This window comes from Malaclemys terrapin, chromosome 6 (genome assembly GCF_027887155.1).
Source record: "Malaclemys terrapin pileata isolate rMalTer1 chromosome 6, rMalTer1.hap1, whole genome shotgun sequence".
NCBI lineage: Eukaryota > Metazoa > Chordata > Testudines > Emydidae > Malaclemys > Malaclemys terrapin.
The window spans coordinates 124634447-124661951 of record NC_071510.1 but is presented as its reverse complement, the minus strand read 5'-3'; the positions used below and the strand labels follow the sequence as shown (position 1 = coordinate 124661951).

At 44.5% G+C, this 27505-nt stretch overlaps 1 protein-coding gene across 1 annotated transcript in view; it reads left to right on the top strand.

The window, feature by feature from the left end:
• The window catches only part of PIK3C3 (phosphatidylinositol 3-kinase catalytic subunit type 3), a 142164-nt gene that overhangs the window by 66814 nt on the left and 47845 nt on the right, over positions 1 to 27505 (top strand). The window contains exons 17-21 of the mRNA XM_054031823.1: positions 4275 to 4403; positions 4769 to 4838; positions 10637 to 10701; positions 13814 to 13898; positions 20212 to 20286. Of these exons, the coding sequence (XP_053887798.1) occupies positions 4275 to 4403; positions 4769 to 4838; positions 10637 to 10701; positions 13814 to 13898; positions 20212 to 20286 (424 nt within the window). The remainder of the gene's footprint in view (positions 1 to 4274; positions 4404 to 4768; positions 4839 to 10636; positions 10702 to 13813; positions 13899 to 20211; positions 20287 to 27505) is intronic.

The window sequence follows — 27505 nt, the reverse complement described above, 5'->3', positions numbered from 1 at the left end:
GACTCACTGTAGCCTCAGCTGCTTCTCACTGCTATTGTGCTACCCTCGTACATGTCCATGATAGTCTGAACGTATGTCTCTGGCAGATTGTGCCACAGCAGGTGCCATCATAATAATTCTCTAGGAACTTTGTCATAAGACATCTCCTATTCTAAATGCAATTCCTTGTGTTTCTCCCTGTGCTACTTTTGCAATATTCAGCCTGCAAACACTGCATCCATTGTTGACCTTCCTGGCATACACCTGAAATGGTGGTTGTTTACTTGGTGCTCCAGTTCCTCCCACATTCTTTATAATTCTTGCAGGCATTTCATTGTGTGAATCATTATCTTGATGGGTTGGTAATTACTACATTCTTGCACATCTCCTTTATGCTTAAAAATAGGGACCAATTTGCAATTTTCAGTATAGTGAATTAAGGTGAAAAAAGTTTTTTGTCATAACCATGGTCTGTTGCTTTAAATGCTTCAATTGGTATTCTATTCGGTCCCACTGCCTTGCCATGTTTCATCATCTTGAGCAATGTCTGAGTCTCCACCAGGATGATAAGTCTTGTAAGATTGTTGCTTGTGCATAGTTTCCTCAGTGGTTTCTTTACATTCTCCTAATTGAGCAGTTTCTCATAAAACTGCTGCCATCTCCTAATGACTTCACACTCTTCCACCAGTGCTCTTCTGTTTTCTTCTTTAATTCACTTCACAGTTCCCAAATCCTCTGTGCTTCTTTGCCTAATCTTGTCTAATCTATATATTCCTTTCCTTCCTTCCGTAGTAGTCCTGTGTAAACGGCTTTAAATGACAGATCCTTAGCTTTCGTAACTGCTTTTTTTTTTTTGATGTTTTCTTTACCAGCTTGTATTCCTCATAATTTTCTACCATTCCTACTTTCTGCCATCATTTAAACCTTTCCTCCTTCTTTACAGCTTCTTGCACATTGTTTGATCATCACCATGTCCCCTTGCAATGAAATTTCCCTCCTCTTGTTTGGTCACATGCAGCCCGTGAACGTTCTGTAATATGATTGGCTATTTTCCCCCAAACCACTTTGGTATCATTGTGGTCAGTTTGATCGTTGCCCAAACTCAGTAGAATCTTTGTCCTTATACCTCAGACTAACTTCCCTTTCCGCAAGGCTCCACCTCTTTGTTCCACAACTCATCTTTTGTCCCCCACTAGCCTTTTCACCCAGAAGTCCATTGCACAGCAATATAGATTGCTTATGATTTGCTCTCCTGGCATCGGTTTAGTCTCTCTCACATTTTTAGATTACTTCCTTACAAGAGGAAGAGATCTAAAAGTGTGAGAGAGACTAAACTGAACCCAGGACAGCAATTTACAAACACTTGACCTCGAACCTGTTGGCATCACACTTGTGTGTAATTAAGTGCTCTTCCCTCTTTACAAAGTATGTATTGGTAACAATCAGGCCATGGGCTCTGGCTAACTCTAAGTCCCACCAGCTTCATTTCTGGTTCCAAAGTCTCATCCTCCATGACTGTCATTGTAGTCCTCACTGTGTTCTTCTACATTCTGTGGAGATCTGCTCCAATAATCAAGTACTCTGCTCGTGGTACTTCACTTGTCACTGGGTTCAGCACTATCTGGAATTTGCCTTCTCCTCAGTCATACAACCAACCTGCGGTGCACATCTGCATTAAAAAACAAACAAATATTTGTTCTCTGTCAGTACTCTTCTAACTTTCATTGACCAGTTGCTCTTCTTCAGGGTGACCACTAGCTTGTCCTGTAATACTTCTGCTACGATTATTCCTACTCTGTTCCTCCTTGCTACTGAGCCGCGATACATTATCTTGTAACCCTCTTTAGTGTTTGTGGATTTTGACCCCTTCCATTTTATTTTTTGTATGCAGGCAATATGCACTTTTCTTCTTTTCAGCGTCTCAGCTACTTCTCTTGATTTCCTAGTCATTGTTTCCACATTAAGTGAAGCCAAACATAATTCTTGGGCTTGCTGCTTCAGCTGCATGTGGCCTTAATGAGGTGGCCTTTTCCTATTTTCCACAGCTGTCAGGTGAAGCGGTTGCACGTTTGCTTCCTGCGGATGCCATAGCATTCTAGTGATATGCTCCCTGAAGACAAAGACCCATAAAGCATGTGTGTTTGGCACATTTTTTGGCACGCTTTTACAAACTGCCTGGCCAGGCCTCATGTTCTTGGGTTGAAATCAGAGTCCGTTATCCTAGGTGGACTGTCTGCCATGGCGAATGAGCCCCACCTGCCCAAATACTCACCGTTCACACTCCCATTTTCAACTAAGAACAACTCTGCCGTGAGAAGGCAAGTGATAGTTTAGCTGTCAGAGGCTATATATTATGCTAATCACATGGCAGTGAGAGCTCATCCCCAAAGCCACCTAAACTATGACAGCTCTTTAGGAGGCCCTGTCTGTCTACAGCTGCACATAAAATTAGAGGCGGAGTCGGGGAGATTTTTACAAATCAAAATAGCAAGCTCTTTAGCCAGGATAAGAATGACCTTGTCCCAACAGACTTGCCCACTGTTTAGGAGAGGACAAGGGGCTATCTGTCATCTATGGGTCACACTACTGCTGTAGTTGTTAGTTGGTTTGTAGGGCAGTCACCTTCCTCTCTGAGACAGCTCCAAAGCACTGCAGGACCCTTAGTTGATCCTGGCAAACTAACCACCTACTGTTTGGAGAGCAATTTGTCTTGCAACAAGAGCTTTGACAGATGGTTGCTGTTCACCCTTAGCACGCTGAATCTTTGTGGGAATGTAATGCTTAATTTTCTAGACTGATTCTGGATCAATATTTGTATGTAGCAGAACAGCTACTTCAGCAATGTATTGGAAGTCAGCCTTTGACATGAGGTGGTGTTTTTTTTTTTTTTTTTTTTCAATAAAAAACAAAACAAAATTGGGACGTCCAGCATGGTCCTATTTAAAGCAAGCAAGATATAATTCATGTTCTGCCCAAAAGAAAGCCAGAATTTAGATCCAGCCTTTCAGAAGGTGCCATCGGTGTCCAAGTGCACTTAGAATTGAGTGGCCACCATCTTCTCAATCTCCTCCCCCAAGAAAGAGGTTGTAGACTAGTCAGTAACTAGCAAGCTCTGCAGAACTAGACAAAAATTTCTTGAGGAAGGATGGGGCCTCTGTGCTTTTGAGTCTAAGTAGCATCTTTTGGCCTCAGTCATAGCTTTTTTCTACAACCTCATTAAGTCCTTGTATAGAAGAATAAGGAACTATATTTTTAAGAGAAAAAGTAAGGTAGCAGTAGATGACGTGAAAACCACAGCCTCAGAGCACTTACTGCAAACAGCTGTAGTGAAATTGATCAATTAAAAATCTCCATTGTGTACCTGATTTTTATTTCATTTTTATTTGAGAGGCTTGATGAATTACAGTAGATAAATTTATTCATGTAGATAATTGAACTGCAGCTCATTTTATGAGGGGTGAAACTGCAAACAGAATTAAATTAGTTCTTTTAAAAGACCATTTAAAATTGTTACTTTTGCTAAATTAATTGAGAAAGCAGTTAATTGGTTTGGAAATGCCCTATCCCTAGCATTTCTTTGACATGTATAATGTCGTTATTGAGTCTTCCTGTTTTTTTTTGTTTTGTTTTTTCTCTTCTGGTCAGTTTAAAATGTTTTGCTCCCTTTGCATGGTGCTTCGAAGTTTAGATCAGATGTGAACAAACTTAATTTCTGCATTTACCCCGAATTAGAGGATAGAATGATTTAAAAAAAAAAAATCTACCAGGGTCCGTTCGATTTGTCTTACTACTTCTCTCAGATTTCCCATGGAGGGCTATATCCTCTGTGGATGAATGGAATCTAGAAATTGCATAAAAGCTGGAAGTCCTATGGTCAAACTTCTGGTAAGTGGGGGCAGTACGTTCTTGATGCAGAGTCATAAACTATGGAACATAATATTTGAGTTCCAAATGATCCCTATTGGAGCAGTCTTCAGAGCCTATTGCAAAAACCACCATTTTTCAGATGTCTACCTGCATTCAAACATTTGGGTGAGGAAGTGGCAAGTCCTCTAGTTTATGGTTTAGTTTCTAACAAGATAGTCTCTTCTGATTTTTATTGAAAATTTAATTTAGTACCTAGATTTAGATACTATGGGTGTATTAGGCTAGAAGGCTAAAAAGCAAATGAGAGAAGCTATTACAAATGAGTTTACTCACATGTAGAGAAGGATTCCCAACTTAAATTTGTTTCAGCAAAGTTGAGTATTCGATTTGTTCTAGTGTACTGGTTCATGGCAAATTTCCTTTTCCAGAGTGCCCTAATGCCTGCCCAGTTATTCTTCAAGACAGAAGATGGAGGCAAATATCCTGTAATATTTAAACATGGTGATGATTTACGTCAAGATCAACTTATTCTTCAAATTATTTCACTCATGGACAAGGTGATGAGCATTAAACAAGTGTTTCTTAATCTCACTATTAAACATCTGTTTTATTGTTTATACAAGCTGAGGAAATTGCTCTTAGTTAAAACCCAGAAAACACAAGATATTAATGCAGCTTAATTCAGTACTCTTTTATTGTAGCTGTTACATTCCAAAGAATTCCCATTCTTACAAATATTGTTTTAATGTCCTCTATGAACTAAGAAGATATGAGCAAAAAGACTTTCACTTATGACAGGTCTGAACTAAATTTCCTCAAAAAGGAATAAGTTAATGTATTAAACCACTTCACAACCTAGCCTCTTTTTAAAAATGTTTGATTATTTTTAACTGTTCCACTCATGTTTGTGTTTTCCTTCCAGCTGTTACGTAAGGAGAATCTGGATTTGAAGCTGACACCATATAAGGTGCTGGCTACTAGTACAAAGCATGGTAAGGTTATTTCTTTTTTAAAAAACACCGAAAATCAGGTATTTGTCTTCCTCAGTTTCACTTACCTGGATGCAGATATTATCCAACCCAAGCTTCTTGTTAGTGTCACAGGAGGGTACAGCTGACTTCAGGTTGTAAGATTTCTTTAAAACAAACTTGGGCAACTTGCTTAAAAGCAGATTAGTGTTAATTCTTTACCTTCTATTTCCCTTTTCCAGCTTTATTGTCAAGTGCTTGTTTTGCCTCACCCACTGCAATGAAAACCTAGGACAAATTGTGAAATACAGGTTGTCATTGTTTCAGAGCTAGCTGCACCTCTGTTCCCGCTCTGATCTTTGAGGATACTTCTACACAGCAATAAAAAAAAAAAAAAAAAAAAAAAAGGTGGCATAGCTGAAGCTGGCCCAGATAGGCTTACTTGGGCTCGCGGGGCTCAGACTGTGGGGCTAAAAACCGCTGTGTAGTCATTCGGGCTTGGGCTGGGATCCACAAAAAGTAAAGATGTTACATTATGAATTGCACTTCAATAACTTATTTTGACAAGTATTGAGATTTCATTGAGTAATAGTAAATGTACTGTGTTATGCTTAGTAGAACTAGTTACATCTCCATAATAGGAGACCTTACAACTAAATTTAGGATGAAAACTAGAAAGTTCTTCTTTGAGTGATGGTCCCCATATGGATTCCAGACATGGGTGTGCATGTGTGCCATGTGCAAGAGCTATAAGCTATCGACGTCCGGGTCAATGCCGTTCCAGTTCCGTCTTACCACTGCATGGCCAGAGTTGGAACCCCTGTTCCTCGCTGCTCTTAGCTCTGCTAAGAGAACTCTTATCTGTTTATTCTCACCTATATATAATTGTTAGCATGTTCTCATTGTATATAGTAGTTCTTGTACAGTTTTAGTTAGTTAGGCTCCCCTATCGGACTTCTTCTCGTGGAGGGGAGAGAGTCCCTCCTTTACCCATACCCTTGGTATTATGCCCCGACAAGCTAGCTTGAAGAACCTTGCTTCGTGCCTGCATTCCTTCTCCATGGGCATTGAGCACCAGTAGTGTCTACTGTCTCGGCGAAGTCCACGTCGTCATCTGCTGTTCCATCTGCCACTCATTCCCAGCTCGGACTCGGTAGGGTAGGGGACTTTGCCTCTTCACATTTCTCATGGAGGAAGCTATGTACCCAGGTGTGCAGTTGGATCCAGGACTGATGGATCCACCGAAATGGTACCCATCGCTACTGGTGAGTGATCCTCTGGCTTCCTCCCGTGTATTGGAACCTTCAGTACTGCTGCATCCGCTGAAGCCCCACTGTGAGCATTAGAAACCTAGACATGGACATCAGGGCGCCTCCCCGATGGGGACTGCTTCTAAGCACAGCGTTGCCTCCCTGAGCCGTGCCCAGTCAGGTGACAAGTACCACACCGAGCTGGCTGCTGCGGCTCCCAAGAAGTCCCAGACAGAGTATAAAACAAAACACCTATGCAAGCCGTAGGTGCTGCTTCCCACCCTGACTCCCAGTCTGCTGCCATCTTCACCGCCGGCACCATCTATGCCGCTGGACCCTTTTGGACTGGCATGCCTGGCTCCCACACTTCAGGCCGCCTGGAACTGCTGATGCCCACAGCCAAGTTCATTCTCTCATATGCCAGTTCCTTAACCGTGGAAACTTCACAGCTTACTTCTCCGGCGGATGAACCTTTCCTACTCCTTCTGGAGTGGCGCTCCTCTTCCACCCACGCACCAACAGCTCCACCTCTACAGATCCGTCCTCTGAGTCTGAATGGTTTTCCACGCCGGACCCCTTCTCCCCTGCGCGTTCTCACAGCCCGGATCGCAGGCACTACCCACCCTAGCAATACGCCTATGACCCTTGCACTGAGCCGTGGTTCCATTGCCCCAGGGCCTGCTGATGCATGGCAAACTCTATGCTTGGCCCTACTGGCCTCCATGGGACCCCACGTGGATTGTGGGGTATCACTGCTGCCATATTACTGGCCGTCCCCTGCTTGCACCATGTCCCCCTGGGTATGATGAACAGGAGGAAGAGGTCATCGTGCAATTGGTACTGCCGGTTCCCATTGGAGTCTCATCGTACCCGGGCAAGGCACTAATTCCACCTTCTCTTTCCCCTCCGGATGACCATCACCAGTACCACAACCTGCTTTGGCGCATGGCGGAGGCTCTCAACCTTATGGTGGAGGAAGTCCAGGACCCGCAAAACCAACTCTTGGATATCCTTCTTCCACCTGGACCCTCCCACACTGCCCTCCCTATCCACTTGACCATCATACAACCAGCACAGTCAGTTTGGCACATGCCTGTCTCCTGTGCCCCTACAAGAGGAAGCAGATGCCCTGCTCTGGAAGGGTGCCATAGAGCATATTTCCTGCCATTATCAGGGCTGAGGGTTCTATTCCCCCATTTCCTTATTCCCAAGAAGGGGGTGGCCAATGGCCCAATCTGGCCTTCCAGTTGCTCAACAAGCTCACCTTAAGTTCTGATTCCGGATGGTCACGCTCCCCCTCCATTATTCCATCCCTCCCCTGAGGCTTCTGGTTCATGGCTCTCAATATGAAGGATGCTTATTTTCACATTGACATCCACCTGGCTCATCAGAAATGTCTCCATTTCACTGTAGGGCACTCCCATTATCAGTTTCGGGTCCTCGCCGTTGATATTGCCACCACTCCACATGTGTTCAAAAAGATTTTCACTGACATCACCGCCCACGTATGCCACCTCTGCCACTCTGTGTTTCCCTGCCTGGACAATTGGCTCCTCGTTTTGATGTTGCACACATGCCTCCTTTCCATGCCCTTTGTGATCTCTTCACTCACCTGGGTATCTGTATCAACGAGGAAAAGTCAGTCCTCATCCCTACCCAAGCTATCACTTTTACTGGGGTGCACTTGAACTCTACTGTGGGACGTACTTTCCTCCTGCTACCCTCACCTCTCTCATCATGCAGCTACACTGCAATCCAAGCATGTGACTCCATAATTGCCTTTCCCTCTTGGGTCACATGGCGACCTGCACCTCTGTAACATCCAATGCCCGCCTCCTTATGTGCTGCCTTCAACTCTGTCTCTGGTTGATCTACAGACCTCAGATGGACCATTTAGACAAGCCACTCCTGCTTCTCCACCTTGTCCTGTCCTCCTTCATGTGGTGGACCAACCTGTGCACAGTTTTGGTCCACATCCTGTTTGCCCCTCCCATTCCCCACACCACTCTCACCACAGATGCCTCCCTCAAGGGGTGGGGCATCCATCTGGATAGTCACACTACCCAGAGAGGTGAGGATGCACATCAACATCTTGGAACTCTGCACTGCCTACCTGGCCTGTCAGGCGTTCCTCCCTCTCATATGGTCCCGGCACCTTCAGCTGCTCTCCGACTACATGACGGCAGTTGTGTATATCAACAAACAAGGTGATGCCAGGTTGCCCTCTCTCTTTGCAGAACCGTCCACCTCTGGAACTGATGCATCAAGCGTGGGATCACACTGCACACCATGCACCTTCCTGGCAGACACTTTCTGCAGGTCCTTCTACACGAATCACAAGTGGGAGATCCATGATCCCATGCTTCACTCCATCTTACGCCGGTGGAGCACCCCATATTGGGACCTCGGAGAACTGCAGATTCACCCTTTTCTGCTACCAGAGGGACCCTTGGAATTGGCTTGTGGGGTGACGTCCTCCTCCTGCCTTGGACCTCCGAAGTCCGCACACCTTTCCATCCTTCCCTCTGCTCCCGCAAGTCCTGTGTGTGCAAGGTACGACGGGATCGAACTATGGTCATCCTGATCGCTCCCTTTTGACCTCACCAATACTGGTTCACCGACCTTCACCTCTCCATTTGTCCTCTGATCCACCTTCCCTCAACCCCGCATGGACTGTTCCTCCATCTTCACTCACCTGACCATCGTTTGCTTCCTTAAATGCTTGCTCAATGCCTTTCTGCTGGAAACCCCTCTTGGAATATGTACATCATCCTTTCTGCCCTCACTAAACAGCCCTTTGATCCCCTCCTGATCTGCTCCCTCGCCCACCTCTCCATGAAGATGATCATCTTAGTGGCCATCATCTCGATGAGGCGCACTAGCATCTTCACCACTTGCTACGCCACCGCCTCGGCAGTGGTGATGGATGCGGCTGTCAGCCAAGCCGTCCTCCAGACTGTGACTTCACGTGACTCCACGCACCCACCTTCACACTGAGCACTGCTCGCCACTCTCCCATGTCTGGAATCCATATAGGGACCATCACTTGAAGAAGAAGAGGAGGAGGTTACTTACTGTAAACAGAGGTTCTTTGAGATGTGTGGTCACTATCTGGATTCCACCATTGCCCTTCGTGCCCGCTTCTGCAGACTCCTTTGCTTTCAGATAAGAGGGGTACTGAAGCGGTGTTGACCTGCACAGCCTTTTGTAGCAGACATGCAGATGATGCAAGTGCGGGTCAACAAACACTACTGAACAGTTTTGGCTCTGGTGCATGTGCACCCATGTTTGGATTTCAGACAGGCATCACACATCTTGAAGAACCTGCAGTTAAAGTAAGTAACCTCCTCTTTCTCCTATATTTGTATCATTGAAGTCTTTAAAATATCTCATGATCCATTTGTATTGAAATCCACTAGAATCTACTGTTTTCATACAATTTTGTTCTATCCTTAAAACAGATTGAGTAAAGTAAATATGATGACTATTTGTACAGTCTTCTATAGTAGGGTCTATTTTTATTCATAACAAGAAGCAAGGTCTGGGAATGAAGAGACTCAAGTTCTAGCTCCAACTTTGTTGCTAGCTTGCTGCCTAGCCTTGGGCAAGTCATGTAACATTTCTATATGCTTCTCCATGCATAAAATGAGGATAATGGCTACCTTCTTAACAGGGTGTGACACTTTTCCCCCCTCTGAATGCCACCAGATGTGCTTGGATGCCACTGAGTCGGCCTATTCTGCCAGCCCGGGTCCCCTTTACCTGGTCTTGCTGGGCTAGGCTCACAAGCCTCTTCCAGCCAAGCGCACAGGCAGGGCCACACCCAGCTGCACAGAGAGAGACAGAGATCCGCTCTGGAAAGATTCAGCCTTAGGGGCTTGCCCCAGCACTCTGGGTTTGTTGCCCTTAAAGGAGTGGGCACCAAAGGTTTTATGAGTACTTGTGGCACCTTAGAGACTAACAAATTTATTAGAGCATAAGCATATGCATCCGAAGAAATGGGCTGTAGCCCACGAAAGCTTATGCTCTAATAAATTTGTTAGTCTCTAAGGTGCCACAAGTACTCCTGTTCTTTTTGCGGATACAGACTAACACGGCTGCTACTCTGAAACCTGTCAAAGGTTTTATGAAATCCGCCCCCTCCCTTAATGTGGAGGAAGATCTACACAACTTCTTGTCCCCCAGTTACAAATTACATCAACTGAGTTTTAGATTATAAAAGGTGAATTTTAAGTGGTAGAGGTAACAAACAGAACCAAGCAGATTACCAAGCAAATAAAATAAAGCACTAAATTTGATTCACTAAAGAAATCGGTTACAAATAGTCATTCCTCACTCCAGATATTGTCTTTGGTTGATTTCTTCACAAGCCAGATATCTTTCCAGCCTGGGTCAAGCAGTTGTGGTGTTGTGACAAGTATATTTGAAATTTACTACAGGCTATGTTTACTGGCAAAACCTTGCTTGCTGACTGCAGTGGAGTAAAAGGTGCATAGCTTTATTTCTTCACCAAAGTTGTGTTCTCCTTATTTTACACCTTCAACTACTGAAGATACTGCTTTCTTTTCACAGGTTTCATGCAGTTTATTCAGTCAGTCCCGGTTGCTGAAGTTCTTGCTACTGAAGAAAGTATACAGGTATATGATCTGGTGTCTCTTTCTTTTTTTTTCATTCATTTGGGAACAGTGTCTTCATATTGCAGATCTTTTGCATGAGTATGCAGCATGGCTATTTAATGACTGTAAAATTAATATTGTTGAAGAATTCAGGATAAGACTCAACTAGTAACTGATAGTTATTGGTCTTGTTCTGTACTGCTTTGTTTTCTAGTTGTAGGTCTGTTATAGGAGTTCATAGTAGCAAAAACTTTAGAACAGTCAGTTCAGATACATACCAGTGCTTTTTGTTACTGAAAACTCCCACACTAGCATCAACTTCCTGGACACCACAATCAGCTTCAACAATGGAACCCTATGGATAACCATGTACAAGAAACCCACTCATCAGCACACCTACCTTCATAGATCCAGTAACTACCCAAACACACTAAGAAATCTGTTATCTACAGACACTCAGATATTACAGAATATGCTCCACGAGAAAGTCCAGGTTATACAACTTAACATGCTCAAAACCACCAACCAAACATACTTCACCAGAGAAGTAGATTGCATCATGGAATGCACCACCCAAATACTCTGAGAACCTGCTTCAATACAGAAATAATACCCTCTCCAACTGTACATCCTAGTTGTCACCTACTACCTCACACTGGAATCCATACGTGGTACACCTCTACCCCGATATAACGCGGTCCTTGGGAGCCAAAAAATCTCACTGTGTTATAGGTGAGACTGTGTTATATCGGGATAGGGAGAGGAACCGCTTTTACCGGCTTGCCACGCCAATCAGCTGTTTGGCCCGGCAAGCCTGGAGGGGGGAAGCGGAGCGGCAGCAGCACGCTCAGGGGAGGAGGTGGATATGAGCTGGAGCGGTTCCTCTGCGCTCCACCCTCCCACCCCCCCGTTACTTGCTGCAGCCCTCCCCGCCCCCTCCCCCCAGCTCACCTCCGCTCCGCCTCCTCCCACGAGCGCAGCGCAGATCCACGCTCCCACCCTCCCCCCGGCTTGCCGCGCCAATCAGCTGTTTTGTACGGCAAGCCTGGGAGGGAGGAGAAGTGGAGCTGAGCAGCGTGCTCGTTGGAGGAAGTGGAGGCAGAGGTGAGCTGGGGCAGGAGGGCCGCAGCAAGTAAGGGGAGAGGGCGAAGAGGAACCGCTCCCATCCCAGCTCACCTTTGCTCCTCCTCCCCCTCCCACGAGCACCCTGCTCAACTCCGCTTCTCCTCCCTCACTGCATTCCTGAATGAACTCTCACAGGAAAATGATAAAAGACAAAAACACCATATGACCTGTGGGTGAACACTTTTTTCATAAAACAATTACTTTGTCTGACCCATCTGTCCTTGTCCTCAAAGGAAACCCGCACAACGCTTTCAAAAGATAAGCCTGGGAGCTTAAATTCATAACTCTGCTAAACATTAAAAATCATGGACTGAACACAGACATGGGATTTATGGCTTATTACAGGGGTAGGCAATCTATGGCACGCGTGCCGAAGGCGGCACCCGAGCTGATTTTCAGTGGCACTCACGCTGCTCGGGTCCTGGCAACCGGTCCAGGGGGCGCTGCATTTTAAATGAAGCTTCTTAAACCTTTTAAAAACCTTATTTACTTTACATACAACAATAATTTAGTTATATATTATAGACTTATAGAAAGACGTAAAAATGTTAAAATATATGACTGGCACGCGAAACCTTAAATTAGAGTGAATAAATGAAGCCTCGGCACACCACTTCTGAAAGGTTGCTGACCCCTGGCTTATTACAACAATCTATAACGTGCTAACCCCCTCTTTTTGTCCTGGGACTGCAGAGGTCACAGGCCACTCTACCTTGAATGGTCCTTTAGATTAGAATATGTGCTAACTATTTATGCTGAATAATTTGTTCCACCTTGCATTTTAGATGTGATACTGAATACGTTTATCTGAAGAAGAGCTCTGTGTGGCTTAAAAGCTTGTCTCGCCACCAGAAGTTGGTCCAATAAAATATATCACCTCACCCACATTTTCTGTCTAATATCCGGGGATTCTACACTACATACTAAATTCCCAAGGCATACCAGAGCAGGACTTTCTCCTGTACAGCACTTCAAAAGCCTGCACTTTTATACCTTACAATATCGACAAGGGCCCTTCACTTCTGTATCCTGACCATTTTCAGTAAGATAGGGTACTAGCCAGTTAACTGATAACTTTGCCTGCACATCCTTGAATGGTAACAAAGAGTCCTGTGGCACCTTATAGACTGACAGATGTATTGGAGCATAAGCTTTCATGGGTGAATACCCACTTCGTCAGATGCATGTTACTCTTAGTTACTTTTTAGAGATCCAGACTAACACGGCTACCCCTCTGATACTTGACATCCTTGAATGGCTTTTCTTTAGGTGATTACTTCATGAAAAAACTCCACTGCTCAAGCTCAGTACATGATTTTCAAATGTTCCTAACTTGGCAAAATCAAAACCAGTTTCCTCCAGAAGGCAGTTATGGACTATCTCGATAAAGGCTTAATTCCATTCCAAATTTCAACTTTAAACCTTGTGACTATTTCTGTAAAATTACTAGACTTGTTTATTTTGAGTAGAAGTAAGGGACATAAAGTATTAGTGCATAGTTTGTCTAATGTTCATCACATTATCCTAAGATGTTACTCAACTTTTAGATTAATTTGAATTGCTAGTGCTGTTTAGCTTTTTCTAGTCTAGCAGAAAAATATATTTACTATGGAAGCATTTTTGATGCTCATGGTAATTACGCAATAACTCTGCAATGCAAATTTAATTTTATGGGTTATTTTAAAGGAAGAGCACTTCAGTTTGTGATAGTGATTTTAAATCTGTTTCTGCTTTGGTGAATAAGAAAATGCGAACAAAGATCTAAACCGTAGCATGAAAACATAACTTGCTACATTTTTTTTGTTTAACGTTATCTGACAACTTTGAACATAACACATTATTGAATTCAACCTTGACATTCTTATAAGTCGCAAGATTGATACCAGAAGTGTCTCTTCACAGAGTATGGTAATAGATTTACCAAGGACATAAACTGCTAACTTTTTTATCTGCCCTGAAGTTAGTTCAAAACTTCATGGGGCAAGTAAGTGTTTTGATGTCCTTCCAGAATTTCTTCAGAAAACATGCACCAAGTGAGACTGGTCCTAATGGGATAAGTGCAGAGGTGATGGACACTTATGTTAAAAGCTGTGGTGAGTTATTACAAATGTTTACTTGCTGATTAGATGTGCTACTATTGGCACAAAGGACAGTAGTGTGCCACTATTGGACCTGTAGACTTAATAATGTTCAAATGCATTGTAGGTAGAATTTATTAAAAAACAGTGATTGATAGTTAACTTTTCACATTTTTCAAGTACCTGAAATGAGAGGAATTCATCATTTAGGTAATATAGTAGCACAGTGATACTGATAAATATTGGATAACCAGTGAACACTTATATGATTGCAAGATATGTTTGGGAAATCTATTTTCCTGCCTAACAACATGAGGCCAGTGTGATGGGTTATGCCCCTTAGGAAGTCACCTGATGTGCTGAGATACCACTGAGTCTACCTGTTCTGCCAGCATGGGCCCCCTTTAACCTATCTTGCTGAGCCAGGCTATTAAAGCCTCCTTTAACACGCACACAGGCAGGGCCGCACCCAGCTGCAGATCAGCTCTGGGAAGACTCAGTTTAAGGGACTTGCTTCAGCACTCAGGTGTCCACCTCCTTTGGAATGCAGACCCAAAGGTATATTATGAAATCTGCCTCCTCCCTCAATGTGGAAGAAGGTATGCACAACTTCTAGCCCTCCCCCCAGTTAGAAATGACAGAAACTGGGTTATATTATAAACAAAACAAATTTTATTAGCTACAAAAGGCAGATTTTAACTGGTAAGAGGGGTAGCAAACAGAACAAAGCAGATTACTAAGCAAATGAAACCAAACATGCAAACTAAGGCCTTGTCTACACTACGAGAGTAGTTCGATTTTACTTAAATCGAATTTTTGGAATCGATATTGCAAAGTCGAACGTGTGTGTCCACACTAAGGACAGTAATTCGACTTTGTGAGTCCACACTAACGGGGAAAGCGTCGACATTGGAAGTGGTGCACTGTGGTCAGCTATCCCACAGTTCCCGGAGTCCCCGCTGCCCATTGGAATTCTGGGTGGAGCCGCAAATGCCTTCTGGGTAAAAAAAAGGTGTCCAGGGTGCTTTTGGGTAACTGTCGTCATCCGTCCATCACTCCCGCCCTCCCTCCCTGAAAGCGCCGGCGGGAAATCAGTTCGCGCACTTTTCTAGTCAGTGACAGCGCGGACGCCACAGCACTGCGAGCATGGAGCCTGCTGCAACCATCACTGCAGTTGTGGCCGCTCTCAACGCCTCGCAACTTATCATGCACCTTTCCCTGAGGCAGATGCAGAAAAGTCAGGCGAGGAGGCTACGTCAACGCGGTGATGGCCTGAAGTCTGAGAGTAGCACAGACCTCTCAGAAAGCAGGGGACCCAGCGCCGAGAACATCACGGTGGCAATGGGTCATGTTGATGCCGTCGAAAGGAGATTCTGGGCACGGGAAACAAGCACTGAGTGGTGGGACCGCATAGTGCTGCAGGTCTGGGATGAATCCCAGTGGCTGCGAAACTTTCGCATGCGGAAGGGAACTTTCCTGGAACTTTGTGAGTTGCTGTCCCCTGCCCTGAAGCGCAATGACACCCGGATGCGAGCAGCCCTGACTGTCCAGAAGCGAGTGGCCATAGCCCTGTGGAAGCTTGCAACGCCAGACAGCTACCGGTCAGTCGCGAACCAGTTTGGGGTGGGCAAATCTACCGTGGGGGTTGTTGTGATGCAAGTAGCCAAGGCAATCGTTGATGTACTGCTGCCAAAGGTAGTCACCCTGGGAAACGTGGAGGCGATCATAGATGGCTTCGCAGCGATGGGATTCCCAAACTGCGGTGGGGCCATAGATGGAACTCACATCCCTATCCTGGCACCGGAACACCAGGCCAGCCAGTACATTAACAGAAAGGGCTACTTTTCCATGGTGCTGCAAGCACTGGTGGACCACAGGGGACGTTTTACCAACATCTACGTGGGATGGCCGGGCAAGGTTCATGACGCTCGTGTTTTCAGGAACTCTGGTCTGTTTAGACGGCTGCAGCAAGGTATTTACTTCCCGGACCACAAAATAACTCTTGGGGATGTGGAGATGCCTATAGTCATCCTCGGGGACCCAGCCTACCCGCTAATGCCCTGGCTCATGAAGCCCTATACTGGCGCCCTGGACACTGAAAAAGAACTCTTCAACTACCGGCTGAGCAAGTGCAGAATGGTGGTGGAGTGTGCTTTTGGCCGTCTCAAGGGGAGATGGAGAAGCTTACTGACTCGCTGTGATCTCAGCGAAACCAATATCCCCATTGTTATTGCAGCTTGCTGTGTGCTCCACAATCTCTGTGAGAGCAAGGGGGAGACCTTTATGGCGGGGTGGGAGGTTGAGGAAAATAGCCTGGCTGCTGATTACTCACAGCCAGACAGCCGGGCGATTAGAAGAGACCAGCGGGAAGCGCTGTGCATCCGGGAGGCTTTGAAAGCAAAGTTCCTGAGTGAGCAGGGTAACCTGTGACTTTAAAGTTTGTGTATTGAGAAGCTAAACCTGCCCCCATTTCTTTGCCCAGTTAATGTTGACTATCCTATCCAGTTACATACCCCCTTCACCCCACTTCCAACACACGTTTCAAAATAAAAATAGTTCTACTTTGTTAAAGCACACCGTTTTCTTTAATACTGTATTCGCGGGAATTTTTTAAAACTGGGACGCAGACTGTGGTGCGGAGCGGGTGTACTGTAGTGGCGCGAATGCAGCTTCTAAACTCAAGGATTGACAGGCTCCGCTGCGGTGGGATGGTTGTTTCAACGGAGCCTGTCACCCCTCCTGATAGGGACTGTGTGTATGGGGGGGTCTATGTGACTTTGTGGCAGGGGGAGGACGGTTACAGATCCCCTGCTGTGTGGCTCTGTGATCCTGCCTAAGGACCGCCGCTTAAGATCTGTAACTGCCCTCCCCTGCCACAAAGTCACAGAGCAACCCACCCCCCACCACATAACATGAAAACAACCTCCCAGACTAACCAGGGTAACTAGTCACTGCATCACTGCACTATGTATGTGCCCTGCTGCTGTGCCTGCCCCCGACTATATACCCTGCCAAAGGTGACTGTCCTGTCGAATTACCAACCCCCTATCCCCCCCTCCTGCAAAAGAACATGATGGAAACAGTAGTTAACAGAAACGTATTTTTTATTATCAACCAAACATGGAACTGGGAAAGTGAAACTTGGACGGGGGCTTGTGTCAGGCGGGAAGGAAAGAACTTGTCAAATTTTGGGGAATGAGAGCCTTCTGCTGCTCGAGCTCTCTGCAGGGGTGGAGTGAGAGTTAGCAGGGACTCTGCCGCCTCTCCTTCTGTGCACTTTGGGTGAGGGGAGTATGGGACTTGGTGGCGGGGGAGGGCGGTTAGAGATGGACTGCAGCGGGGCTCTGTCCTCCTGCCTCCGTTCCTGCAGAACATCCACAAGGCGCTGGAGCGTGTCCGTTTGCTCCCTCATTAGTCCAAGCAGGGTTTGAGTCGCCTGCTGGTCTTCCTGACGCCACCTCTCCTCCCGATCCATGTTGGCTTGGTGCATTCGGGTCAAGTTCTCCCGCCACTGGGTCTGCTGTGCTGCCTGGGCTCTGGAGCAGGCTATAAGCTCCGAGAACATGTCCTCCCGTGTCCTCTTCTTCTTATGCCTAATCCGCGCTAGCCTCTGGGAGTGTGATGACAGGCTAGGTTGTGAGACAGTCGCAGATGGGGCTGTGGGAATGGGAAAAAGGGAGTGAATTCCTCAGAAAGATAAATGTAGTTGTGAACAAAGAACATAGTCTTTCTCTGTTAACAAGACCATGCACAGCACCTATCACATGCGCACTCAGCACAAGGTCGAATTCTCGGCCTTCGCATTCAGTGCCTGGGGTCTTCTACAGCACATTTGAGAAGCCTCTCAGGAGAACGGACTTTCTGTTGCAGGCAGACATGGTAAGCCGTAGACTTGTGGCAGCTTAAAACTTTAATATTAGCAATGGCCTCATTTCACATTGAAATCAATGTCGGTCCCTGCTGCCAGCAATTCGGCAAGCAGGAAGTCTGCTCCTGTCCCACACCCTCGCGGCTGTCCCCGGGAACGATCCCTTTCGGCTGCCCCTCTCCCGCCTCCACCGCGTGGCTGCAAACCAGCGGTTACAGTTCTGTAAAGGAACGGCAAAGCAGTCCCAACACTAACATTCCCCTACCTCATTCAAAGCAGGTCATCATGAGCGACATCACCCTCATGAGGATCTCTGACAGCGAGAAAGAGAGAATGCTCCGGGAAAGCCTGCAAAGACCAGGGCCGTATGCCGCCATGCTGTGCAGAGCAATGATTCCAGAGTACTTGATAGTCTCGTGGCGTGGCAACGTGTCCTACTACGGAGGACCCAATAAGGCCGCTCTCCCCAAGAACCTAATGCAGCGGATTTCCAATTACCTCCAGGAGAGCTTCCTCGAGATGTCACAGGAGGATTTCTGCTCCATCCCCGGACATATAGACCGCATTTTACTGTAGCTGCTGTAGCAGTGACTAACCAGTAGAGCGGCTTGGGCAGGACAATCATGCAAAACCGGACATTGCTAGATTTTTTTTCAATAGTTGCACTGCCCATGACTGAACCGTTAAGCTAATCAAACTAATCATGAGAAACCCATTTTTTAAATTGTTAATATTCCTGTTCTGTTACAAATAAATGTTTAGATTTTTACAACACTTACTGGCTGATCCTTCCCCAGATTCTGTGTCCGGGGTAACGGCTGGGGAGGGTTGGTAGGGGATCTCTGTAAGGGTGATGAAGAGATCCTGGCTGTCGGGGAAATCAGCGTTGTGAGCGCTGTCGACTGCCTCGTCCTCCTCATCTCCTTCCTCATCTTCCCCGTCCGCTAACATGTCCGAGGATCCAGCCGTGGACACTATCCCATCCTCAGAGTCCACGGTCACTGGTGGGGTAGTGGTGGCGGCCGCACCGAGGATGGAATGCAGTGCCTCGTAGAAACGGGATGTCTGGGGATGGGATCCGGAGCGTCCGTTTGACTCTTTGGTCTTCTGGTAGCCTTGTCTCAGCTCCTTGATTTTCACGCGGCACTGCGTTACATCCCGGCTGTATCCTCTCTCTGCCATGTCTTTAGAGATCTTCTCGTAGATCTTTGCATTCCGTCTTTTGGATCGCAGCTCGGAAAGCACGGACTCATCGCCCCACACAGCGATGAGATCCAAGACTTCCCGATCAGTCCATGCTGGGGCCCTCTTTCTATTCTGAGATTGCACGGCCATCACTGCTGGAGAGCTCTGCATCGTTGCCAGTGCTGCTGAGCTCGCCACGATGTCCAGACAGGAAATGAGATTCAAACTGGCCAGACAGGAAAAGGAATTCAAATTCAAATTTTCCCGGGGCTTTTCCTGTGTGGCAGTTCAGAGCATCCGAGCTCGTACTGCTGTCCAGAGCGTCAACAGAGTGGTGCACTGTGGGATAGCTCCCGGAGCTATTAGCGTCGATTTCCATCCACACCTAGCGTAATTCGACATGGCCATGTCGAATTTAGCGCTACTCCCCTCGTCGGGGAGGAGTACAGAAGTCGAATTAAAGAGACCTCTATGTCGAACTAAATACCTTCGCGGTGTGGACGGGTGCAGGGTTAATTCGATGTAACGGCGCTAACTTCGACATAAACGCCTAGTGTAGACCAGGCCTAAGCTAGTTTCACTAAAGAAATTGGTTACAAATAGTATTTCTCACCCTAGATATTGTTGCATGCAGATTACAGAAAGTTTTGAAAGGCTGCTGCACTGGTCTCCCTCTTGAAACCTCAGGTGTTATTACTCACAAGCTAGACGCTCTTCCAACTTGGGTTTTTTTTGTCAGAAAAATTATTCCAGTGAAATTTTTTCCACCATTTCTAATGTTAATATTGTGAGCATTGTTGGCATTAGGGACTCATTGATGACTTAGTTGTAACTTCACTGTCACCATTAGATTACAGGAGCGAAGTGTGAAAGCAGTATAACGCTGGCAAATAGAATTGTGTAAGCGATACTATATGCAGGACTTTAAAATATTTGTTTTAATTTCACTTTCGTGGTGTATTAAATCATCCCATACTGATCTAATGTTAGAAGAAATAAGGTGACTTTCAGATTTTAAGCATATGTAGCCTTGTAAATGTACATACAGTATTAGATTTTAGGATTTCATTAATACATAAGAATACTACGTTTCTCTATGCATTTCATTTTATTTCAAAAGTTACTCTTTATACCTCACTGTGTTCTTGATTCCCCAGTTTATCCATTTTTCAAGAATTAAGCTAATGACAAACCTACTATTCTGAACAGTATGGAACACACGATATCCAGGATATGGAATATTTTTGATTGTTTATAATTTACTTGTCATTGCAGCTGGTTATTGTGTTATTACCTATATCCTTGGAGTTGGAGACAGGCATCTGGATAATCTCTTGCTAACAAAAACAGGTAATTTTTCTTTTTTAAATCATCAAATACTGATATATTATTACTTTGCAAATATATCTTGGCGTAATGTTTTGTTGAATTTTACTTTATGGACACTGTAACATCCAACAAATTATAGTTTTGGATTATACTGCCCTTTTTTTTTTTTAATATTAAGACTACATCAGATGATCTAAAGTTGACTTGTTAGTAATTTATAGCTCGAGATTGAATGTATTACTGAAGTAGCAAGTAGGGAGCAGACTTTATCATGCACAATATTAAATACTTCTTTCACAGTGTATGTTGGGTACTGATGTCAGTGGAGGGGCCCTTTTTAGAGATGTATATAATGGGAGTCTATTAATTGCAGTTAAATATCAATATTCTTATACACAATACATTTTTTTCTCAGCTTCTCATTTTATACTGCTGTGCCTATTCTAAGTCTTGTGTGTTTCATTGTAATAGAATTGTTTCTGAGTTCTGAAGGGAAAACAAATTCATAAATAAAAGTGGCATGGAAATGAATTATTTTTTCTTTACAGGCTAATGTACAAACACAACAATAATATTGAAATTCCTGTTTTGTGCAAATTAAGGACTGCTACAAGTTTTGTTAGTTACAAAATTGGTTGACTAAAATGTGCATTGCTGGAAAGCAACACTCAGCAGATTAAAATGAAATTGAGTTGCTTATTGTAACTGCCTCTAATTAATTTTGTCCTCAAATCAGGAAATTTGACACTGACACCTTTCAAGTTTTAGCTGAGATGTTAGAAAAACAATGATAAAATTAATGGGTAATTAGAAAGTAATGCTAGCTCCAAAAATCCTAATTGTTCGTTATAAAATTGTTTAATTTTTCATAGGCTCTTTCACACAATCTCAAAGCAATTTCAGGATCTATTAATTGTGTGCCTGTTGTAAAAAGACTTTTTGCAGACAGATCTGGCAGCTATTATACACTCAACTGAATTCCAAAATACAGTACAAATTTAAACATGTTTTTTAGTACTAGTTATATTGATATTCAACAATCTTGATTATTACACCAAGGTATCCCTGCTTGTTCCTGTGGTTCTACTACTGTTTGGTTTAAAAGTGGTTCCATGTGTCATCCTGTCAATTCCTAGAATCTTAAATACATGTCTAGAATCCTTAATATTTTTTCTCGATGTTTCTAACTCATGTCGTTATAATCATCCACGCAAAGATCTAAAAATGATCTGAAATACATGTTTAAAAAAACCTGTACGTTGAAATTGAGAGAGAGAGATTCTGGAAACTTTCATAAGCAAAACTTTTTTTAAAAAAGGAAATAGGCAATGGTAGAAGTTTTAGAGAAACGGAAATGGGCAAATGTTTTAAAAACAATAGGCAAAATGTTTACAATTGAATTGGACTCGTCAAATGGTGCACTAGCAAGCCTTTGTAAATATGGAGCTATCCTTTTAAAACTCATTCTTCCTATCTACCCTTCTGTACCCTATTGTTTGTGAAACTGGTTGCATCTGTCTTAATAACTGTAGCTTGTAAGGTCTTAGAGGCAGTGACCATATAATATAGTTGTAGTGGTTTATCTCTCTGTATTTAAGCATGGTCGTTGTCTCAATTACACTCTTCCTGGTAGGGTAGTTTAGCCCTCTGGCAAAACGTTACCTCTTCCCTTTTTGAAGTAAACAAGAGTCCAACAGAACTGAAGTCCACAAACCTTCAGCCCTTGGTGCATTGCTAAACTTTCATGGTGCAGGGGTTCACAGGCAGTTCTTTACTAAACACACACATCCCTTCCTAGAGTTCTTGCCCTCCTCTTAGGCTATTCCACAAGTTCTTCTTTTTTTTTTTTCCCCTATAGGCTCCCTCCATGGTTTCCTCTCAGCTGGAGTCACTTCACTTCATGTTCTCTCCCGATTCTGAGAAGGTTACTTATGGTCCTAACCCAGAGGTGGGCAAACAACGGCCCGCAGGCCGCATCCCACCCGTGGGGCCATCCTGCCTGGCCCCTGAGCTTCTGGCTGTCCCTGGCCCCTCCCCTGCTGTCCCCCTTTCCCCGCAGCCTCAGCTCGCTGTGTCGGCAGCATGGCTGGCTTTGGCCAGGCAGCGCGGCTCAGGGGCAGATTTACCAGTCAACAACAGGGGGCCCAGGGCCGGGCACTCGGGCAGCTCAGCACCGGTGCACCCCCCACAGGGGGGAGAGGGTACACTGTGGGGGCAGGGGAGCAGGCAGGGGTCAGGGGAACGCGGGGAACTCGGGAGTAGCACAGGGTAGCCGTGCAGCCAGCCGGAGAGAAGCGGCGCTTTAAAGGAGAAAACACCACTTCTCTCTGGCTGCGTGGCTGCCCCTGCTCCTCTGCCCATGTTTGCAGGGCCACATTCCAAAAGGGGTGGGTGGCGGTGGATAGGGGGTGGAGTTTCAGGGGGAAGTTAGGGGTAGGGGGTTCCGGGAGGGGGCGGTCAGGGGACAGGGAGTGGGGGTTGGATGGGCCAGGGGTTCTGAGCGGGGCAGTCAGGGGGTGGAAAGTGGGAGGGGGCAGATAGGGGGCAGGGGGCAGGCTGTTTGGGGAGGCATAGCCTTCCCTACCCGGCCCTTCATACCTTTTCACAACCCCGATGTGGCCCTCGGGCCAAAAAGTTTGCCCACCCCTGTCCTAACCCCTTTCCAAGAAGCTTTTGCTCTCAGCCTAAGCACCCTAGAATTTGCATGTCCCGGAATGCATTTGATGTGGGCTTTAACAGTAACAGGAGTGTACTGGGCCTTGATTTGAGCAGTCTTTAAAGAGCCAGTACACCCTTAGACATGTTCTTTGTATAACACTTAACAAAAAGGCTCCCTATTCCTGATTGCAGCGTCTTTGCATTGTTAATTATATAACAGTTGAAGTCAGTCTGAGATCCAGAAACTCAGCATCTCTGAATATTTAGATACTTAGTCTAACATTGGGGACCCAAAATAAAGAGGCAAATTCTGAAAACGTTAGCTTCGCTTCAGTTACTCTCTGTAAAAGATGGATAGTATGTATTACTTTCCAAAGTGTATGAGGCTTCAATAAATAAGGGCAGAGAATAAAAGCCAATCAGCTGGGGAGATGGGAACAGAACTTTAGACCACTAGACTCCCAAACCTGTGCGCACACTTCCTTGGAGAGGGTATTTTTATAGGGACAGGAGTGGAACATGCAGCTGTAACTTAGTTTTCCAGCTAACAGAGTATGACCTTCTTAGCTGCCTCCTTTATGAACTTAGGAGTTACCCATGCAAAACGTTCTGCATTTCACAGAATGATTTTCAAAGGCTCATAACTCCAGAAAAACAAAGCTAATTTTCTGAAAGGCTTAAAGACATTCACTTCAGTTAGGACTATCTCCAAGCCAAATATCCGCTTTCTACCTTCAATTGTTACTTCTATAAAGTTGAACTATTTTATTATGAGGAAAGAGTACTTTTTGTCATACATTCAAACAGAGGAACATTTTCTTATTCTCTCTCTCTCTCCCCTCCCCCCCCCAATAAAATGTTCCTTGGACGTAAGCCTAGCATTGAGATTTTGAGCCTGAAAGGTAATAATTTTCTAAAGCTGCAAACAGTTGGAAGTGACATTACTATGGGAAGTGTCATGCAACCTTAACCATAGCCGGTCACAATTAGCACCCCATTTTCATAGTTGTCAAGGTTTGTGAAGTTGGAACGTGTGTGATATGAATAAATATATTGTTTTATTTCTTAGTTGTTGCCCTGAATCTGGTCAAACACAGTTCTTGAATTGCAGAGATTTAGCTAGCGTTCCAGTATGTCAGATTTGTTTACTGAAGAATGTGAGGCTTCCAGCATTTAATTTATAATTTCCCTAATTACATAACATTTTTCCAGCCTGACTCTCTAAGTCCACCTGATAATATTTTATTATGAGTATAAAGACATAATTAGCAGAAACACATACATACTATGTTATTTTATTAGACCTCAAACAGGCTGATGTAGTAAAAGGATTTGGGGACAAAACCAGTTACGATGTCTTTACACATTTCAATTTATGGCAAATAAAATGTAGGTCCATGGTCTTGACTGAACTTTAGGTAACTTGAGTTAGTCACACACCATTTATGATAATCTGGTATCTACATTAAGTTTAACAAGTCTGAAGAGTTTCCAAATTACTTGTGTCTGGAAGAGTGTTGTAAGACAATGGTTTTCAACCTTTTTTTTTTCATTTGCAGACCCCTTAAAAAAATTTGAATAGAGGCATGGACCCCTTTGGAAACCTTAGACATAGTCTGCATATTCCCAGGGGTCCACCGACCGGTTGAAAATCGCTGTTGAAAGATCTTGATTTAACTTCCTTACATTCAATAAATACCCACCATCTGGAATTTGACATTTACCCAAAGCCCCTCTCTCATAATTACATTATCATTTGTTGTTACTTCTAAAGGTGAAACTGGTATCACTGTTGTTAAATTAAAACCTTTGTTAAATTAAAACACAGCAATCAACAGAAAACAACATTAAATGGCTGGAAAGAAAACTGAGCCAATGTATAAACTCTGATTTTGTTAAATGATGCACTTAAGCATTAATGCAGAGTATGAATTTTGATATGGAATGAATCTCTGACCTAATGCTCTGTTTTACTTATTTCCTGGATGGACCCCAGTTCGTGTTCATTTCATTTTTATCAGATTTAAATTAATGTTTGAAAGCTAGCATGAAGCTTTAACAAAATATCTTTGTACCAAAACATTTATTCTCCTTTGTATTTGCTTCTTGTTTTGTGTCCATTTGCTGTTTGTATTGTGAACCTGTAAAACATTTTCGGATACAGTATGCATGAAGGGCTGCAGAAAATAAAGGCCCTGTTCTGCAACTCAGATTCACATGAAAATCCTTACACTGGGGACTTAATTTAGTTTTTCCACTGCAAAATCCTAAGCAGTGCAGCAGAGGGCAGTACTTATCCATGATAAATTCTGGCTGAAATTCCTCTTATCTCTGTGTTGTAATATATACTCCATAAGATAGTAAAACAGTGTGGGTTTGAATGTACATTCTGCTTGGCTCTGTCAACACCGGCTCTCCACTTGTAGGGCAACTCCCTTCTCTTCATGTGTCAGTATATTTATGCCTGCATCTGTAACTTTCACTCCATGCATCTGAAGAAGTGGGTTTTTTACCCATGAAAGCTTATGCCCAAATAAATCTGTTAGTCTTTAAGGTGCCACCTACTCCTCGTTGTTTTTGTGGATACAGACTAACAACGCTACTCCTCTGATTCTTTCTTAATAGTTTCCTTTCTAACTGGTAAGAGGCCTCAAAAATCTTATTCTGCATCAGTTTGAGGGGGGGGAATATATAAATTGATATTTATGGTATTTTTTTTTAAGTGTGGAACCTTTTTATTAAAGATACCTGTATGGAACCAATCCTACAAATACTTGGTATCCAGCCTTGTACTTACCACTGAGTCTCCCATTGACTTTGGTGCAAAAAGACTAGTTCTAGTCTGCTCTTGTGGTGGAGAAGCTAAACACAAACTTTTTCCAGGCAATATAGTTTGTATAACCACAAAGCCCCCCCTCTCCCCCCCAAGCAGGATTTGTTTAAACAGCTCCTGGGCAATGAGAGTCATAAATAGGGCACCACTGGACCCAGCTGTAGGTTTCAGTACTCGGTGCTATGTTCCATTTCCACGAGGAAATTCAACGGATCCCAGGAGCCTTTTATGGTTTTCGTTTAATAGGCCACAGCTGTCAGCTCCTTCAAGTCTCGCATTTCAAGTCCATTCCATGGGGCTTGTCTTTCCTCTCAACACATGGGAAGAGGTGTAATTCCTTTGTGGGATAGTGTGGGATTGGGCTCTTTCTGTAGAGGGTATTTTGTGCTTATAACAAATCTATAAAGTAAAATTAGTCCTTTATTAGGCAGAATGCAGCATTAAACATGAACACCAGTACATGAAAACAACTCTTTCCTACTCTACATCAGAAAAGTGTAATCAGTGCACTGTAGAACCAAGATAACAATACATGTAGTAGTTCATGGGCTCTAATCATAGAATATTAGGGTTGGAAGGGACCTCAGGAGGTCATCTAGTCCAACCCCCTGCTCAACGCAGGACCAATCCCTAACGAAATCATCCCAGCCAGGGCTTTGTCAAGCCTGACCTTAAAAACCTCTGAGGAGGAGATTCCACCACCTCCCTAGGTAACCCATTCCAGTGCTTCACCACCTTCCTAGTGAAAAAGTTTTTCCTAATATCCAGCCTAAACCGCCCCCACTGCAACTTGAGACCATTACTCCTTGTTCTGTCATCTGGTACCACTCAAAACAGTCTAGATCCATCCCCTTTGGAACTCCCTTTCAGGTAGCTGAAAGCAGCTATCAAATCCCCCCTCATTCTTCTCTTCTGCAAACTAAATAATCCCAGTTCCCTCAGCCTCTTCTCATAAGTCATGTGCTCCAGCCCCCCTAATAATTTTGTGTTGCCATCCGCTGGACTCTTTAAAATTTTTCCACATCCTCTATGTAGTGTGGGTCCAAAAACTGGACACAGTACTCCAGATGAGGCCTCACCAATGCCAAATAGAGGGGAATGATCACTTCCCTCGATCTGCTGGCAGTGCTCCTACTTATACAGCACATAATGCCATTAACCTTCTTGGCAACAAGGGCACACTGTTGACTTCTATTCAGCTCCTTGTCCACTGTAACCCCTAGGTCCTTTTCTGCAGAACTGCTGCCTAGCCGCTCAGTCCCTAGTCTGTAGCAGTGCATGGGATTCTTCCTTCCTAAGTGCAGGACTCTGCACTTGTCCTTGTTGAACCTCATCAGATTTCTTTTGGCCCAATCCTCTAATTGGTCTAGGTCCCTCTGTATCCTATCCCTACCTTGCAGTGAATCTACCACTCTTCCCAGTTTAGTGTCATCTGCAAACTTGCTGAGGATGCAATCCATGCCATCCTCCAGATCGTTAATGAAGATTTTGAAGAAAACTGGCCCCAGGACTGACCCTTGGGGCACTTTGCTTGATATCGGCTGCCAACTAGACATAGAGCCATTGATCACTACTCGTTGAGCCCGATGATCTAGCCAGCTTTCTATCAACCTTATAGTCCATTCATCCAGTCCATACTTCTTTAACTTGCTGGCAAGAATACTGTGGGAGACGGTATCAAAAGCTTTGCAAAAGTCGAGGAATAACATGTTATTGCTTTCCCCTCATCCACAGAGCCAGTTATCTCCT